This window comes from Eptesicus fuscus, chromosome 19 (genome assembly GCF_027574615.1).
Source record: "Eptesicus fuscus isolate TK198812 chromosome 19, DD_ASM_mEF_20220401, whole genome shotgun sequence".
In the NCBI taxonomy this organism is placed as follows: domain Eukaryota; kingdom Metazoa; phylum Chordata; class Mammalia; order Chiroptera; family Vespertilionidae; genus Eptesicus; species Eptesicus fuscus.
The window spans coordinates 8,931,828-8,951,289 of NC_072491.1; the positions used below are offsets into that span (position 1 = coordinate 8,931,828).

The 19,462-nt window shown below is 37.2% G+C and overlaps 2 protein-coding genes and 1 non-coding gene across 3 annotated transcripts in view; all 3 read right to left on the reverse strand.

The window, feature by feature from the left end:
* Positions 1-18,620, reverse strand: part of RAD54B (RAD54 homolog B) — a 54,103-nt gene extending 35,483 nt beyond the window's left edge. Inside the window, 2 exon segments of the mRNA XM_054708414.1 lie at positions 16,035-16,176; positions 18,486-18,620. Of these exon segments, the coding sequence (XP_054564389.1) occupies positions 16,035-16,176; positions 18,486-18,620 (277 nt within the window).
* FSBP (fibrinogen silencer binding protein) lies at positions 1,582-6,359 on the reverse strand. The gene is made up of 2 exons (XM_008148538.3): positions 5,986-6,359; positions 1,582-2,107 (listed from the first exon to the last, which is right to left on the reverse strand). Exons 1-2 carry the CDS (start codon positions 6,357-6,359, stop codon positions 1,582-1,584), a joined length of 900 nt encoding a protein of 299 aa, XP_008146760.1.
* Positions 17,831-17,960, reverse strand: LOC129147291 (small nucleolar RNA SNORA11). Its single transcript, XR_008554655.1, has one exon. It is a non-coding gene; the product is annotated as a small nucleolar RNA SNORA11 (small nucleolar RNA).
* Positions 18,621-19,462: the final 842 nt, after the last annotated feature.

Genomic DNA, 19,462 nt, shown 5'->3' on the forward strand with positions numbered 1-19,462 from the left:
CAAAGTTTCTAATTCAAAAGGCATGAATTGACATTTCTCACAAGTTCTCAAGTGATGCTCATACTACTGGTCAAGATCTACTCTTGGTGAACCACTGCTCTACTCCTTAAGGCCACAAAGGAAGCCCACAGGCTGAATGATATCACATGTTTTGTCTGTGTAGTGTTTTAAACATTTTGAATTATTTGCAAACATTTTAAAATTGGAAAATTTTACATAAAATGCAGATCTCTGGCTTATTGTGCATGTAAGAAGTCTTCTGGAACTAAACAGTAGCTAGAGTCAAGGAAGATGTCTTCAGATTACCGCCATCCTAATGGGCCCTCTACACTCACGTACAATCACCTGGTTTAGCACTGCATTTATGCTTGTAAGCGATGATCCACGTCTTCGTGCTGCTCACTTTGACTTAAACGTCCTTTCTCCACTATACTGCTAAAATCCTGCCTACCCCATTCTAAAGCTTGGCTTAAAAATGCTTCCTCAACAAAGCTCTAGCAAAAAATAGAAACTGATAAGTAATATACATACTAAAGATTTAACTTAAATTTAATATGTGTGCTTTAAGAATGAAAGTTTTATTTCCACAAATACTAAAATAGTAATATTTAAAAAAACATTACAGATTATATCATAAACTATAAACATACCTTTTGCTACTTTTGATCTGTGTAAAATTTTAATTTTGTTCATTAAAATTTTTACTGTGAAATCTTTTTCAGAATAAGACATTAAAAGTGAATTAAAACATTAAATCTTACAGCCAAGATATATAATAGCTCCAAGAGATTATCTTATTTTGCTGGCAAAAAAAACACAACAGGGTGGGTGGGGGGGGAGATAATTGATACAATGCCCGATTTCATAACCTCCCAACCTTTAAAAACTATTTTAATAAAATAAGCACCTCTAATTTTTTAATATGGAGGTTAATTTTAATGGATCTTTATTTCTATGGAATAGCACGGGGGCGGGGGGGATTACAAACAAAAACTCAGTGCTGGTCCTTGCTCTGCCATAAATAGCTTTGTTATATCAAGTAAGTCATTGAGTTCTTTCTGGACCTCAGTTTTATTAGCTTCTAAATTGAAGAGGGGATAAAAAGTGATCGCCAAATACCTCCCATCACTAAAATCATAGGACTTACTCCTTCAAAAAATGAAAGCATAAAAATCAACGTCATAAAGGCAAACTTCCTGTATTTAGGCTAGTATTGCTTCTAAATTAGACTGAATTAAAAACCTTGAACTACAGCTTTTCAAAGCTCTAATTTAAAATGTTGAAGACAGAGCTTTGAAAGAATATGTATGTTTGTGTATATATTTATGTATGTTATATTTTAATGATCAAAATATAACATCTTTTGTAAGGCCAACAATTAAACTTCTTAGAAAAAAACCTTGAGGAGAGACAAAAAATATATAACATACCTCAAAAGAAAATTAAATAATTTTTTTAAAGTTTTTTTCATAATAGAGATTAACAATACATTATAAGAATACATATTCTGCTTTAAGACATTCCCAAGAGAAAGTAATTTGGCCAAAATTCAAATTATCATATTGTGAAACTGAAAAAAAATTAGAAACTATTATATTCAGGCAGATCGTGCCGTAAGCGAATCGCTTTCAGCTTCTCCACTTCAATTTTTGCTTGTAGCAGCTCTTCTTCTAGCTGCTGCCTTCTTTTCAATCCATCCCTCTTCTCCTGAACATATAATCCAAAATTTTTTTGATTTTCTAAAATTATCTGATGCTCCTCTTTCAGCATTTGCAGAATCTGAGGATCATACCCTAATTGTGACCTAAAGTGTCCTCCACACTCATGATGAAAAAAATCATCTCTCCTTGGGATGGAAGATGGAGACGATGTCATTCTCATATCAACAGAGGAAAGTGACGGCGACCCAGATCTTTCCATAACATGTACTAATTCATGTTCTTCTCTTTGCTCTAAAGTATAACTCTGTTCCGAATTTAAAACCAGTGGAGGAGAGGGCTTAATGTCTTCTTCTTGCTTCACCTCCACTGTAATAGCAACTGGATGCTGATCCAACATTACCTGCAGTGAACTGGTACCAGCCTGTGCCTCCTCAGCCAAGTTTGCACTACAGCACACAAAAAAGCATTATAAAATGTAAATCAAATGAAGACAAGAGTATATTTACACCATAACTTCATGTTTAATGTACATTAAATTATTAAGCTTTAAAGCTATAAAGAAAATCATGAAACAAATATTTAACCCTTAGAATAACAAGTTGAAAGTGAGTAACTAAATTTAGGGTTTTAATACCATACATATATGTTATTTCCCACCCTTAACTTTAAAATCTGGCTCTTAAAAGAACAGGAAATTACAATACTACACAAATGACAATGAGGTAAAAGAAAAGCCATTTTTAATGGTTTCAAAGAGACGCCAATTGCTCCTACAGGTCTGACGTTCTTTAATGGTATTCTGGGTCTTGCTATCCCTATACCTTCTTTGCCCTTGATCTGCTTCTGCTCTCCTGGATTGATCTAAAAATTACCAAGTTCCAAGACTCCTAGGAGGATAATGGAAGGGCATCTATGAGAAGCAATGTTTACTGCATTTGTCAAAAAAAAAATCAAAGGTTGTGTATGGCTTCAGATGCCATCAGGATTATCCTAACTATCCAATTTCAGGTGCAATGTTTAATCTTACCTATCCTAAACCACATGACTCAGTTGTTCTCTCAAGTCTGTCAACCATTGGTCAGGTAAAGTTAACCGGCCAAGGTTTTATATTGACCACTATATCCCCAGCACCTTGCATAAGACTATACTTGAAACCTGGTAGGTGCTCATCATATGTGCAATGATTAAATATAGATGAAAAGGCTATGTTAGTGCAATGGTTTTAAATAGGCTATATACAATAGATTGAAAGTTTATTAAATTTACATGTTATTTCCATAAAACTGTACAGGCATCTACAGTTTTAGCAGAATTTATTAATATGTTATTATGTAAATATAATGTACCTTAAAGTTCTGTTTTTTTTAAATAATTTGTTATACCAGGAAGCTATTAATTAAGACTATATAATCTTGTTTCTTGAGGGTTATTTTTAAATTTTGCTTCTGCCTTACTTAAAAATAAAAATTAGAAAGGGAAAGAGATTATTAGAGTATTACTGGGAAAGTGCTATATTAACATTATTTACAGAACATTTCACAAATGATAAGTAACATAGTTTAAGTAGAACTTAGGAAAAAATTTTAAATCCCCATATGTCACTTACTAATGGCATTAAATTGTCAATAACATCAGATGTTTGTTAAAGGGATACAAATGAAATATATAGTATGTTATTAAAAAAAACCTATTTGTAGGTTATATAAATTCATCCATTTTCATAACTTTTTTGTCATCTTATAATTTTCTCTTAAATTTTTTTTTTATTTCAGAGAAGAAGAGAGGGAGAGAGAGAAACATCAATGATGAGAGAGAATCATCGATTGGCTGCCTTCTGCTCGCCCCTCACAGGGGACCAAGCCTGCAACCCCAGCATGTGCCCTGACCAGGAACTGAACTGATACCTCCTGGTTCGTAGGTTGATGCTCAACCACTGAGCCAAACTGTGGTTGGCTATCATCTTATGATTTTCAAAAGCAAAACGACAGAATATAAATGTAATTCAAATTAGTAAGATTTACTTTTATTAACATCTCAAAAACCTATAATGGAAAAATATTACAACTGCAGATTAAATTTTAAAAATTTACACTATAACTATTCCAAATTAATATTTACAATAATAGAGTACAATTAGACATATACATTATACTCTCGTGTAAATTAAAAATGTCTTATATCTGGAAATTCTATTCCATTTTAGTGGAAACATTGTAAGTAAGGTCATCATATAAAAAATGCTTTAGCGAAAGTCACAAAAGTGATAAACAGAAGGGTTTCTAAAATTTAGAAATATGGATTGTAAGGATCAAATGGGTTACAAAAACACAAAATACAATTTGATATTAGAAAGAAGTAAAAATACACATAAATCAATGTGTTATAGATAGCCTAACCAAATATGTGTAATTTTTTAAATACATTAAATAATATGAACAGTAAGATTTTCCTTACTAAGAATGGAGAGACTGATGAGATTGGAAGACATGTTTATACAGAAACATAATTAACATTATAAAGTAATTATAAACTTGTGAGGTAATTATCAAGATTCAAGATGATGTCTAATAAATATAAGCACATTAAATATATCAATATATACATGAAAACGCTAATATGAAAAATGGCAGTGTAGACACTAACATAAGCAAGTATTTAAATGGCTTATTTCTGATATTCTTCACTTTAAAATATGAAAAAAATGTTATTGTTTAAAAAGTGTAAAAATATGTGAATCAATTAATTCCTTTTATCAGAGAAATGTTGTCCCAAAAGATTGTATATGTAACATACATACACATACAAATGGTCAAAATATAAACAGATACTTGTATCTTATTTCTCTTCTATACTCATTGTGTTTTTAAAATATGCAACTAAAACTATAGTTTCTATGTGTAGTTTTCAAATTACAAAAGTCTATACTTAATACCCAAAAGATGGTTTTATACCTGTAATGCAAAAGCAACTTTTCTTATGGTTTGAGGAGAAAAAAATGTAATAAGTAACACAGTATAAAACAGTCTTACTGTGGAGGTTTCTGGACATCCAGCATGTTAGGAATTAATCATTTGTCATCTCAGTGAACATTTTAAGTAGTGGCCCCATAATTGTGTACCCATGTCCTGGATTCCCACTAGTGATTTCTTTTTTTTTTTTTTACTATGCTATCAACTAGAAATAAGCAGTATATGGTAAGAAGCTGAGCTCAAAAAAATGATCCCAGTAAATTATCAAAATAACAAATATGTTTGGTTAAAAAGTTCTTTTCCCTGTTTCTCTCCTAACTTCAAATAGTTTTCACAGGTAATCAATAAATTTACTTATATAATGACTCTTCCACTAATAGAAAAGCACATTGTAAAGCTTTATTTGAAAGGTCTCTCAACTAACAAAAAATTTACAACTTGTTTAAATTACCCTAAATGATTCAGAAGAATGTAGCTGCCATTTTTATCTTTTGCCAGGGGCTGCAATTTGAATCAGTAGTAAGATAATAGTTTTTAAGATTCCAAGGCAAGTAGTTCTGTACTGCATAAATTTAACAACAATAAAATGTTTCTAACGCTTTATGAAACCAGTTGCTCTTGTTGGTCTATTAAAATTCATAGTTTGATATCCTTGCAAAGCAATTTGTGAAAACCTGCCCTTTCTTATGTGACCCATCAATACCATTAATAAATACACAAAAACTTTAAATTTTATTAAGTAACCTGAATCCCTAATTAGGCATTAACTCCTTTCCTTGTGTTTTTTTAATTTTAAATATGTTAGAAAAATAACTTAAACTGTCTTACCATTTGCAATAATACCATTAATAAGTTTACTTATTTATTGATTTTAGTTTTTTAGCTCAAAGAATATTCAATAAGTGGAGACAGTGACAATTTCACATACAAGCAAGGGTTCCATTTCTCCTACAACTAACTTTCTATGAAACTGAAAATTCCAATGAAATGTAATCTTAAATGAAATCTTAAAAGGTCTCTCTCTCAGCTAATTCAATCATTTAATTTTAAAGCTTAAAAAGTTTATGAACAGATGTCACAAATTTCATCCCAATTATTCCTCCCTAACCTTTACTTTTTAGAAACTACACAGAAGGAGGGAAGGGGGAAGGGAAGACAATAAAAGTGACTTAAATGAAATGCAGCAGGAAAATTCCTTATAGCCTCACTTTTCTTTTTTTAGAACGCAAAACAAAGACACTATTCATTGCTCCCGAGGGGGGATGCTTACTATGCATATCTCTGTCACAGCTAAGCCACAGCCCAATAGATAGGAGGCGCCATAATTTTCCACAACAAAATAAAATAAAGCTTACCTTTGTATGTGGTTCCTGTCTCTTACCAGGCAAAAACTGGAAATCTGGGGAATCATCTCCATAACTTTCTTGGTTGGCTCAGAAATATTGCTTTTTAAATCTGATTGGGTATCTTTTTGCTGCAAAAGCTCCTGTTTGGCATATTCTTTGAGCCTTTTGTAAAGGGTGCGTAGGCCCTGCGCTGTTCGAGGAGGGCGGTCTACTCCAATGGCATTATAGTTAACCGCTATGATATCCCAACATCTATTCTTTTCCACTATTACTGAATGCTTATTAGTGTGTTCTTCGAGAATTTTCACATATGGCTTCACAAGTTTTAGCAAATCAAGCTTTTCAGATAAGGTAAAATTGGAAGATCTAGCCTTTCCTACCATTGTTCTTTTCTCAAATTCAGTAGGCAGTTTCTGAAACCACCATGCAGCCTTCAGCTCTGCTCAGCTCTTTTCACAAACGGAAAAAGATCAGGCTTAACTAGGCTAGCCTCATTTAGGCCCACGCCTACAGGGGAGGGTTTATTAAAATTCCTCCAGCTTAAGCTGACGCAGGTTCAGGAAATCTGCTTAAGCCAAGCCTGACCTACATAAAGCTTCTCACTGAAACAGACAGGAAGGCACAGGCAAAACACACTTGTGTATAAAGAGAACAGCTCAAGATAGGATTTAATACACAAAGGTCTAGAGATAAGCATGGAACACAGCTAAAAATTAGCTAATTTGGTGAGAATATCAGAATTCCACATATGTATGCTTAGCTGATATTGAAACTGCACTGCAGTATCACTTTAATAAAAACAAAAGAGGAACTGTTTTGTCCTGTTTACAGATCCAGTAGACAGAAAAACAAAAACTAACGACATGAATGTAGTGATTCCTAACTGAGCAAGGCCCACGGTTTCTGAGCTGCTATTCTCTCTTACAAAATCTGCATAATGCTGGTCCTGCTGTCAATCAGGAATTGCATATCCTCTAGCTAGTTAGGTTACACCCAGACTCAGACTCCACAGTAAAGCTAAGCTTCTCCTTCAATTTACAACCTACAGTATCCACTGGGGTGTGTGCTTTTTCAGTTACTTAAGAAGAAATTTTTGTCAAACAATGAATCTAAAAAGCAGATTAAAAAAAAAAGGTTTTTAAAGCAATGTATTATTCTCACTGTAACATATGTGAATATGCTAGCCTGCTGTCTATCATGTGTAAAAATCACCACAGTGAAAACAGCGTAATCTCGCCTTAAGACCTCACACAACAAAATCACTATTTTGCTATAATTAAGGGTTGGGATTTTCATTTAGCTATACTCACACAATCTCAACTGCGAAAGAAAACAGTCTAGCCATTTGCAAGGCTACCAGTTTACATGCTTAGAATGTATTTTCTAATCCCTGTCTGAAAATATGGTAAGTAACAATGTAAGCAAAATAAGCTTATTTTCTCCTGACATACATGTTTATCCAGATAAAAGAAAGAATTAGAACATATTTGAACACAGTTCCATTCAACCAATTACTGAACAGCCATTAAAAATCCTCCCAAGCACTGTGCCAGGCCCATGGAAAACAAAGGTGAATTCTACCTGATACAGCCCCTATTCAGGAAGCTGTAGTTCTGCGGAAACACCATCAAATTTCAGTTCCTTGTTTTTCATTCTTTCAGGAGGGAGAAGCAAATTAAATGTATTGCGTTCTCATATGAGCCACATGATGTGCAAGAAGTTTTAAATGTGTATCCATCAGGAAAAAAGGGAAAGACTGCTGGGTGTTCTAATGAGATAAAATAAAGAGGACTAGGTACACAGACAGGGACCACGTGGAGGTAGGGGGAAAGGAAGTCAGACATGGAGGTGAACCTGGCTGAGCTGGGGAAACTTGACCCTTGACCTGGCCAAGGGGACAGTGATGTCACCTGGGACCTGAAGTGGCAGTCCTTAATCAGGTCCTCCCACAGGTAGAAACTTGAACTTTGATATAATTGGATATTGCCAGAATTCCTTAAAGGGACCAATCAGAAGCTAGTAGAGTATATCAATATCCCCTAAACAAAGAGCTTAAGTGGATAACCCATTTGGGGACCCCTTCCTGCTGTCTTGCAGCAGGAAGTCCATATATCTCCTTATCTCCTCCCGAAAGCTCTGCCCTCGCCCCCTCCCCCCCAATAAATTCTGTTTTCTTCCCACCATTTTTGTCCCTGAATCCATTCTCCGGTTTTACGAGACAAAGAACTCAGACCCAAACACATTTTGGGTATACTTTGGGTTTCAATATGGATTGCTAAGTGTTGTGTGGCATACCTTACTGAGTAGTCTGATTTGTTAGAAGTTCTAGCTTTTGATTGCCTTTGGTCAGTTTTATTGCTCAGTAAATTGTTGTAAATAGTAATGATTATTGCCCATGGAGATGCGACTTGAAAATTGATCCGTCCCAGCAACCTGACCACAGATATGCAAAGAAAAACAAGAACACAAGATATATACTATCCTTAAATAATATTTTGTTATTTTGGGGGGAAATGCAGATATTATATTAAGAAACAAAATACTAATAAAAATATGAAAAACTATTCAATCTCTAAATTATCAAGGAAATGTATAGTAAAAATGGGACTTTCCTCCATAAGATTGGCAAAATTTTTAAAGACTGAAAATGTCAAGAGCAGGTAAGGGGGCAGGACAAAGAGCACTCTTCGGTACTGTTGATGGATGTGTAAAATGGCATTCTGGACATCAATCTGAGAATATCCATTAATATTTTACATTTGTAAAACCTTCCAAAAGTGTTAACCTAAAAATAAATTAGCCAAGTGAGAGACAACAAGCATTTATGTAGGGAGCGGTTATAGGGTTAAGCCTCGGACTGACCTGCTGGCAAAGCCACAAACAAGTCCCAGCTTGGAGGGCACAGCCCTCTAAGCATAATTAAGCTTGATCTTGTGACTGCTCCCTAGATCCTTCCTGGGTAGCTAGTGGGCTGTGGGAGGGGCAGCAAGTGCTGCCAAAACAAGTGAAACTCACAGGAATACTGTAACTATGGTGACCACTACCTTGTTTACCTCTGACTATAAAATAAGGCATCAGCTTGCAGTCTGGATCTGTTCTGTGGCCTCAGCCAGGCCCAGAAGATCCACCCAGACCCGGCTTATTCTCTTTGTCTCTTCTTCCTCCTTCGCCGGACCTCCCTCCGGCTCGCCGAACCCTTGGCTGTGCTGGCGCGGGGCACGTTTACTTGAGGACCAGCACAATAGCTATTGAGGAAGCAGTGATTCAGACAGAAACCCAAAGTCTTCCAATTAGGAGGTGAAGGCAAGGGGTATTTATGAGACAGAAAAGGGGAATAACTACATGAATAGAATCCAGGGTGCTAATAAGCTAAGGAAGGAATTTCTGTAGAGGAAGATAAGCTAATACAGTGATGCTGATTCTTAAAAATGTCTTTAGTTTTCAGTACAGTAGTCATAATAACTGCTCTCTTGTTATCTTTGCAAATAGTTCTTGGGAACACAATGTTGCTTTAGGCTCAGATCAAATATTGTTTTGCCCAGTTTTAACATTCCAAAGATTTGAGGACTAAGACATACAGGCAAGGCAGTTCCTTTGGGATGACAGCTCCAACTCCATTTTGAAATGGCTCCATCTATATTATTTTTTACAATACTATGGTCTACATTAGGCAGCATTAAAATGAAAGAGGCAGATTTCATATATATATATATATATATATATATATATATTTATATATATATATAAGAGAGAAAGGGAGAGAGAGAGAGAGAGAGAGAGAGAGAGGGAGATGGAAACATCAATAATGATAGAGAATCATTAATCAGCTGCCTCTTGCATGCCCCACCCTGGGGATAGAGACCACAACCCAGGCAGATGCTGGGCTTGGAGGCCACGGGGGCATAGGTTACCAAGGAGACAGAACTGAACCTCACATCACCCTGCTTGGCCCCGGAGGATGGCTGGTTAGCCAGAGACGGGTACAATTCCTCAGGGAAGGAACAACCTAAGACAGGCACAGTCACAGAGGAGCCATCAGGAGAGAACCTGGGGGTCAACAGAGGTGGGGCACAGACCCTCACCCCCCCAGCTTTGCAGGGGCCTGAACCCTCACCCCTTCTGAGGGAAGTCTCCTGCCCCCATGGCTGCTTAACTTCCCATGCCCAGCTCAAATCGGGACCCGGGTAACAGACAGAGACTTGGCCAACAGCAGCTGCCCTCTCACTGCAACAAGACTTGTTTGGTTGTCTTGTACCCATGATGTGGGGAAGTGGGTTTTTGATATCTAAATCCAGCCTACCACCAGGAATGCTCAGGGCCTACTCAAGAAGGCAAATAATCCTTTCCACTAATATGTACAGGGTAAAAATAAGATTGTTGTTAGAGTAATAAATTTGACAGTAAAATAGTAGTCAAGTTTTCAGGCTAATTTAAATTGGCTAATTTGAAGTAAGCGAATATTCTAGAAAAATTAATTGTACTGGACAAAAAGCAGTTCCTAAAGTGTTAACTAAAATTTTTATTGGTAGTTCATCTCATGATAAAATTGTGTAACATTTATTGAACCTTAAAATTTAAAAGCTATCAAGACTACATTATAAAATTTTCAAAAGCCTCCTAATACTTAAATCAAAAAAGGGGGGATAGTAGAAGAATATCATGTAAGGAAAAATATCCTGTAAGTAAATTACATCTAGAAAATTTGTACTTTAGAAAATTAATTGTAATGCTAACAGCAAAATACCCATGAAAAACACACATGGTATCAAAACAAGCCAGAGGAAAATCATTTGGGCAAAAAATGAAAAAGGATCCCAAGTCAAATTTATAGAAAATATTCCTTTATTAACTTTTGGTCGAGAATATGTTTGTATATTTTCAGGAAACAACTCCAAAACCATGTAGATTCCGGCAACAGAGAGGAATTGACAGGACTACTCCAGCCATGAAGACAGAAGAGAAGCAGTCCAGAGATGGAAGACGCTGACATACTCTTGCCATACTAGCAGTCAGCAGCTGTGCGACACTGCAGGTTGCCCAGGACCAAACCAGAGAGAGTCGGACCTGCATTACCACCATTTGTCCACCATCCAGAACTGAAATATCATTGCTGACATGTACACATAAGGAACTGTTTGACATTGAAATTGGGTCTCAAAAGAACTGTTGGCCCAGAAAGAAACTCACTACAGACTGATTCATTTGCCTTTCAGCATAACCATTATTGCTTGTCTCATTTTCGGTTCTTGTAAGTGTATTTCTAGTAGGACATGATCTCACTCATCTAGGGGAAATGATGAACAATATAGACTGATGAACAAGAACAGACCCAGAGACAAGGAGGCATGGATCAGACTGTCGGACCTCAGAGGGTGGGTAGGGGAGGGTGGGGATAAAGGGGAGAAATCAACCAAAGGACTTGTGTGCATACATATGAGCCTAACCAGTGGTCAAGGACAACAGGGGGGTTAGGGCATGTGTGGGGAGGGGTGTGGGATGGGAGTGGGGGGATGAGGACAAATATGTGATACCTTAATCAATAAAGATATTTAAAAAAAAAAAAAAAAAGACCTGAAGGAATGATTTATTACCCTTATCTCACATCTGACCAATCAGCACCTACTATGACCCTGAACCCCTAGCCCATGATGCCTTGTGATTTTGCTCTATACTTGTATAATCTGTAACCTATGTCCTCCAGAAGTTGGGTCTTTCAGAGTAGGAGCCTGGAGGCCTCCAGACTGGCCAGTTCAGATAAACCAATTTCTTTTGTTAGGGGCAGAAATAGAACACTATCACATCAAGTGTTTTTTTTTTAATTACAGTTGACATTCAATATTGTATTAGTTTCAGGTGTACAGCAGAGTACTTAAACTTATAATTTACAAAGTGATTTCCCTGGTAAGTCTAGTACCCACCTGACACCATACATAGTTATTATAATATTGACTATACCGTTACTATTTTGTAACTGACAATTTTTTAAAATATATTTTTATTGATTTCCAAGAGGAAGGGAGAGAGAGAAACATCAATAATGAGAGAGAATCATTGATCGGCTACCTCCTACACGCCCCCTACTGGGGATTGAGCCCGCAACCGGGCATGTGCCCTTGACCAGAATCGAACCTGGAACCCTTCAGTCCACAGGCTGACACTCTATCCACTGAGCCAAACCAGCTAGGGCTGTAACTGACAATTTGTACTGATCACAAATCACAAGTATAACAGTAATGAAAAATTCTGAAATATTGTGAGAATTACCAAAATGTGACACAGAGACACAAAGTGAACAAATACAATTGAAAAATGGAATCAACATACTTGCTCAATACAGGGTTGCCACAAACCTTCAATTTGTAAAACACATTATTTGAAAGCCCAATAAAACAAAGTACAACAAAACGAGGTATGCCTATATGTACTTTCATATAGCTTGAGCATCATAATAAATGATATATGCATTGTTCATACATTGCTGGTGGGAGTATAAAGTTGTAGTATCTGCAGAAGGCAACTCATCATTATCAATCAAAATGACGAATGCACACTGCACACACTTTGAGACCAGCACCCTACTCCAATGTATTTACCCTACGGATATAGTCTCACCTATTTTTATAATACATGGATATTTGATCAGACCATCAAACTTCAGAGGGAAGGTAGGAGAGGGTAGGGGTAAGGGGTGAGATCAACCAAAGGACTTGTATGCATGCATATAAGCCTAACCAATGGACACAGACATCAGAGGGGTGAGGGTATGGCAGGGGGGAGCAATGGGGGGATAAGGACACATATATAATACCTTAATCAATAAATGTAATAATAATTTAAAGAAACATAGATATTCACTATAGCTTTGTTTGTAATAACAAAAAAGCTAAGCAACCTAATAAGGCTCTGGTAAAATATATTTGGCAAATCCATACAATAGAATATTACGTAGTTTTTAAATAGAAAGAGGTAGTTCTAAATGTACTGACAAAAAGATTTCAAAGATAGACTGTTAGAGTAAAAATGCAAAGTACAGAACAGTGCAGCTAGTGAACAATAACTTGTATGGGGAAAATATATTGCACACAAATGTTTCCAAATGTACAAAATATCTCATACATACCCAAATACTGGTAACTGTTTGCCTCTGGAGAAAGAAACTAGATGGCAAGGGATCAGGGAAAGGGGATTTCTTACTATATTCTTAACTTATGAATTTTTTACCATGTGCATTCATTACCTATCCTTTTTTTTTTAAAAAAAAAAAAGGTCACAAGGAACTATATATATTGTAGGATTCTATTCATATGAAATGTCCAAAACAGGCAAAACCATAGAGGCGGGAAGCAGATTAGTGGTTACCAGGGCTGGGAAGAAAGTGGGGAATGGGGAGTTGACTGCTTAATTGGCCCTGAGATTCCTTTTAGTGATGACAATGTTCTGAAACTAGATAATGGTAATGTTTGCAAAACACTGTAAATGTGCTAAATGCCACTGAAATGCACACTTTGAAATGGTTAAAATGGTGAATTTTTGCCTGGCCAATTGTGGCTCAGTGGTTGAGTGTCAACCCATGAACCAGGAAGTCACGGTTCGATTCCCGGTCTGGGCACTTGCCTGGATTACAGGCTAAACCCCCGTAGGGGACATGCAGGAGGCAGCCCATTGATGATTCTCATTGTTGATGTTTCTCTCTCTCTCTCTCCCACTCCCTCTCTCTGAAATCAATAAAAACATATATCTATATATGTATGTACACACACACACACACACACACACACACACACACACACACCTTCTTCTATCTATAATAATAAAGGCGTAACATGTTAATTAGACCGGACGTCCTTCCAGACGTCCTTCTGGATGTCCTTCCGGGCACTCTACCCACTGAGACAAACCAGCTATGGCTCCATGCTTTTCTATATGCAACATCTCTCTTCAGCAATCACTACAGAAAGCAAGATGCTTCTTACAATGCTCTTTTCCCCAGTTAACCTCTCTCTGAATGACAGGCAGGGGGTGTCAGCAGGTTGGCACAGGTTCCCCAGTCCAGCGAATGCATTAAATCGGAGAAGGATTAAGGGATTAAAGGTTGAGTAAATTAACTCCCTCTTTAGTTTATCTTAACTCTTAACTCTCTTCTCATATTTAGCAGGGAAGAGAACAAGAAACCATAGAACACAAGTGAAACCCCAAACCAGTAACAAGGAATGTAACATACTGTAGAGTCTAAATATCATTCTCTGGGGAAGATATTAGTTACCATGATAGAAAAAACAAAAACAAAAAACAGGCATGCATGGACCGTGATCTGCCACAGGCCTGACAGTAGAGATGAAAGACTGGGAAAATAGCCAAAACCGGTTTGGCTCAGTGGATAGAGCGTCGGCCTACGGACTCAAGGGTCCCAGGTTCGATTCCGGTCAAGGGCATGTACCTTGGTTGCGAGCACATCCCCAGTAGGGGGTGTGCAAGAGGCAGCTGATCGATGTTTCTCTCTCATCGATGTTTCTAACTCTCTATCCCTCTCTCTTCCTCTCTGTAAAAAATCAATAAAATATATTTAAAAAAAAAAAAAAAGAAAGACTGGGAAAATAGGACATTCATCTAACAAAGATAGAAGAAAAGAGGGAGGAAGTAAGGTAGGAAGAAATGAGAGCAAATCAGTGAGACATGGCAGCAGCTAAACTGCCATGCCCAGAACTGTTTCTACAAATCTCCCTGAATTGGTACCAGCTCCAAAAGTCCTTCTGCACTTTTAAGGTTCTGAGGAGCGCAAATGGTACCAATGAGCCTGGCCAATTGGGGAAATACAAAATTCCTTTCTGCCCCACCAAGAAATGAACCATTTATAGGTAAAATTAATCGTCACCAAGCTCAAGAACGTCCTTGAAAAGGGTTAAGCGATGAAGGCACTTTTTGTTGATTTACACTGGTATCTTAAGGATGGCAGTTACAATACTACAAACCAGCAGGTGGGGTTCTCTCCCTGAATATGCTTATTCAACCAAAAATAAATAAAATACAATTTGGAAAACTGTAGTTTTGATGTTGGCTTTCACAAGGCCAAATAAACATCTGTGAACAATCTTCATTATTTTTTTAATTACCTGAAAAATACTGATCTATTACAGATACAAAAAGAACCATAGCCATTATTTGAACTCAATTCAACAATGGGGAGAGGGAACATTTGTTATATGCTTGCTTTTACTGCTTTTACTTCATAATTCCCATCTAACTGATCTGAAGTTACTCCATGGACTATAATGATTTAACAATTTCTTTTATTTCAAGTTCACCTCTTCAATTTTAGTATTGTTAACATGTGTTTTTTTTAAATATATTTTATTGATTTTCCACAGAGAGGAAGGGAAAGGGACAGAGAGCCAGAAACACCGACGAGAGAGAAACATCGATCAGCTGCCTCCTGCACACCCCCCACTGGGGATGTGCCCGCAACCAAGGCACACGCCCCCGACCGGAATCGAACCCAGGACCCTCCAGTCCACAGGCCGAGGCTCTATCCACTGAGCCAAACCGGCCAGGGCAACATGTTTTTTTAGAAAATTTGTTTTTTTAATCTTGAAACACCTTTTAGTACTTGAAGCAAAGACCATCTTTGACCAATATGTTTACAATGAACAGTATTAGACATACACCTATTATAAAGTATAAGATTTGAATGACATGGTTATTAATGCAGTCATTAAAGATAAATTATGACAATAAAAATCTGAATTGCCAACAATCTAGTAGTATTGTATCAATAACTTTCAAATGTACATATTCATTCTAAGTAATCAATTTAAATAATCCTATATAATAAAGAGCTAATATGCTAATTAGGCCAGACGGCAGAATGACCTTCTGATACAACCTTCCGGAACAACCAGAGGGAGGGGGGGGCGGGCCTGCGAGGCAGCTGGGGCTGCGAGATCCAAGGCAGTCGGGGCTGCGAGGGCCGAACCCCTTGCATGAATTTCATGCACCGGACCTCTAGTATTGTAATAAAACTGGTCAGGTGTAAACCTGATTACTAAAAAGTACAGTCTTACCTGTATGATGTAGGTTAAATGCTGGCATTGCAGATGTCTCCCCGTGATTCATTTCTCTACCACTGTCTTCAGCAGGCAGAAGATTTAAACTGTGTATTTTGGGATCAGCTTGTGATTGGAGAAAAGTATTATTTGCAGCAACCTAAAAGAACGAAATATGTATTTTATGCAGAAATTCAATCTAATTTTCCATATTTTTACATAACAGATACCTAATTTAAAAAGAGCGACAAGTTTTTTTTAAAAAAAAAGAGCTACAAGTTTAGTTTCTCTACATATACATAGGAAATAGGTACTTTAAAATAATTTAAAATTCCATTTTTATTGTTTTTTAAATTAGTTTTAAAAGCTGAGCCTCGCCAGTGTGTCTCAGTGGTTAAGTGTCAACCATGAATCAGGAGGTCACGGTTCGATTCCTGGTTGGGGCAGATGCCTAGGTTTCGGGCTCGATCTCCAGTGTGGGGTGATTCTCTCATCATTGATGTTTCTCTCTCTCTCTCCCTCTCCCTTCCTCTCTGAAATCAATAAAAATATTTTTTTAAATAACTGAAAGACACAGAGAATGAAAATTGTGCTTATAATTATAGTGTGTTTTTTCAATATTATTATATATATATATATATATTTTTTTTTTTTTTTAGAGAAAGAGGAAAAGAAAGGGAGAGAGAAACATCAATGTGAGAGTGAAACATCGATTAGCTGTCCCTGCACACCCCCCACTAGGGATTGAGCCTGCAACCTGGGCATATGCCCTAACTGGGAATCAAATCAGCAACCTTTCAGTGCATGAGACAATGCCCAACCAACAAAGCCACACTGGCCAGGGCTCCCTCTTCTACTTTTAAGGACGATTATATGGGGCAACCAAGGCCATCCAGGATAACTACCCCATCTCAAGGTCCTTAACATTATCACTGAGTGAAAAAGTTCCTTCTACCATGTGAGGTAACATATTCACAAGTTCCAAGGATTAGGACATGGACGTTTTTAATATGTTTTTATTGATTTCAGAAAAAGGAAGAGATAGAAATATCGATGAGAGAGAATCATCGAATCCTGCATGACCCCTAAAGTACATTGAATCTGAAACCCGGGCATGTGCCATGTTGGGAATCAAACCACGACCTCCTGGGTCATGGGTCAATGCTCAACCACTGAGCCACACCAGCTGGGCAAGACATGGACATTTTTAGAGAGCCATTTTTCTGTCTACCACAGTATGTTTGAATTTTTTAAAAAAAAATAACAACTCACAATAAAAAAGAAAAAAATTTATTAGACTTTAACCTCCATAGCATAAATAGATCGGACAATTGTAGAGTAGCAGAAGTGTGGATTGCCCATTTTATATATTTTCTATATAACTTCTATATATCTAAGATCAAAAGAATCCCTTCCCTTAGTAGTAAAGAGCATATATTAAGACTGCTTCAAGCATTTACTTTTTTTTTTGGTTAATCTTCACCCAAGGATGTTTTCTATTGATTTTTAGAAAGAGTGGAAGGGAGAGGGAGAGGGAAAGACAGAAACATCAATTGGTTGCCTCCCACACATGCCCCAATTGGGCCCAGGGATCAAGCCTGCAACCGAGGTACTTGCCCTTAACCGGAATCAAACCCACATCCCTTCAGTCCAAGGGCCAATGCTCTATCCACTGAGCCAATCTGGCCAGGGACATTTACTTTTTATAAGTAAAATGAAATGTCCAGAATAATAATATAAATCATTATTTACATGTTTGTCTTTAAACTGCCTTATCTAAAGTTTTCATTTATTTATATGGTATCTTTTTTTATATATATGGGGCGTAATATCACAGGAAGGTCACGGGTATCCTGCCACCCGTGAGGAGTAAGCCCCAGTTGCTGTTGGATGTGGTCATCACAAAGTAGCCATTCTTCAGGCGCTCTGCTCTCTCCACATCCAATATATGGTATCTTTAAAAAGAATAAAAATCACCCTGGCCAGTGTGGCTCCCTGGTTAGAGTGTCAGCCACGCACTGAAGGGTCACAGGTTTGATTCCCAGTCAAGGGCAAATACCTGGGTTAAGGGTTCAAGCCCCAACCCTAGTCAGGGTGGGTGCGGGAGCCAACCAATCAATGTGTCTCTCTCATCAATGTTTCTCTTTCTCTCTCTCCCCCCAGTCCCTTGCTCCTTCCCTTCCAATCTCTCTAAAAATCAATGGAAAAAATATCCTCGGGTGAAGATTAAATAAAAGAAAAAAAAGAGCCCGACCAGTGTGGCTCAGTGGTTGAGCATCCACATATGAACCAGGAGGTCTCGGCTCAATTCCCAGTCAGGGCACATAACCAGGTTGTGGGCTCGATCCCCAGTAGGGGGCATGCAGGATGATTCTCTCTCATCTTTGATGTTTATATCTCTCTCTTCCTCTCCCTTCCTCTCTCTGAAATCAATTTATGCTTCCTTTTTTTTTTTTTTTTTTTTTTTACCTCAGACAATTGTACATCTGGATCCAGCTTTGTATTCTCTTCATTCGGACTTGGATTACTTCTCGCTGGCGGTATAAATTTTGGTTTTTTGAAGGGTTTCCCCTGCAACTGACTTGGTGCTGCAGATCGTCTCATGTTCAGCAGTACTAACCTGAAAAATACCAAAAACAAGTCTTCCATAAATCTGATTAGATTCGGTCTTTCTGCCTCAGTTTCTGTGATGAGTTGGGACATTCACATTGTGCTGAATAGCCTTTATACAGTTAGAGGGGTTAGCAGTGGAGAGCATTCTCTACGGTTTCTTAATGAAGGGCAAAACAGATCTCTATTAACACAATCTGAGAGCAAATTAATGGTTTGATTAAATTTAAAATTGGTTTGTAACTATGTTTACTTGAGAAGCAGTATTTACTAATACCAGAGGTCAACACAGCTTCTGTCTAAATAAGTCATGCCAAAATAACCTCACTGGCCCCATCCCCTTCTATAATGGGCCAACAGAATATTACATGTCCTTGGATACATAATTGACAACTGCAACATGATGAATTAAAACACACAAATGTTAGGCCCTTAATGCTCAAATGACATAGAATAGAAAGTTTATATGAAAAACTCAAGGCTTTTAGATGACAATAGCTTAACTGAAATAACAAGATAATGATGAGCCTACTTAAATTCTCGATGTCATTAATAAAAATGATGTCCACATCATGAAATTAGTAGGTTTTATTTTCTGCATTTAGTCAGATCCCCCTGTAAAACTCTGAAAATTCTGACCAAACCGTTTTAAAAAGAACACTAGAAAAATACAGTAGCTAGAAACTTTGGGCAAACTATTTAAATTCTCTGGATATCAATTCCCTCATTTGTAAAATAAAGAGAATGGACTAGATGGTAAAATTTCTTTCATCACCACCTTAAACCCTAAAACCCTTCCAAACCTAATACATGATTTCTAATTTTTCAACCCTCCT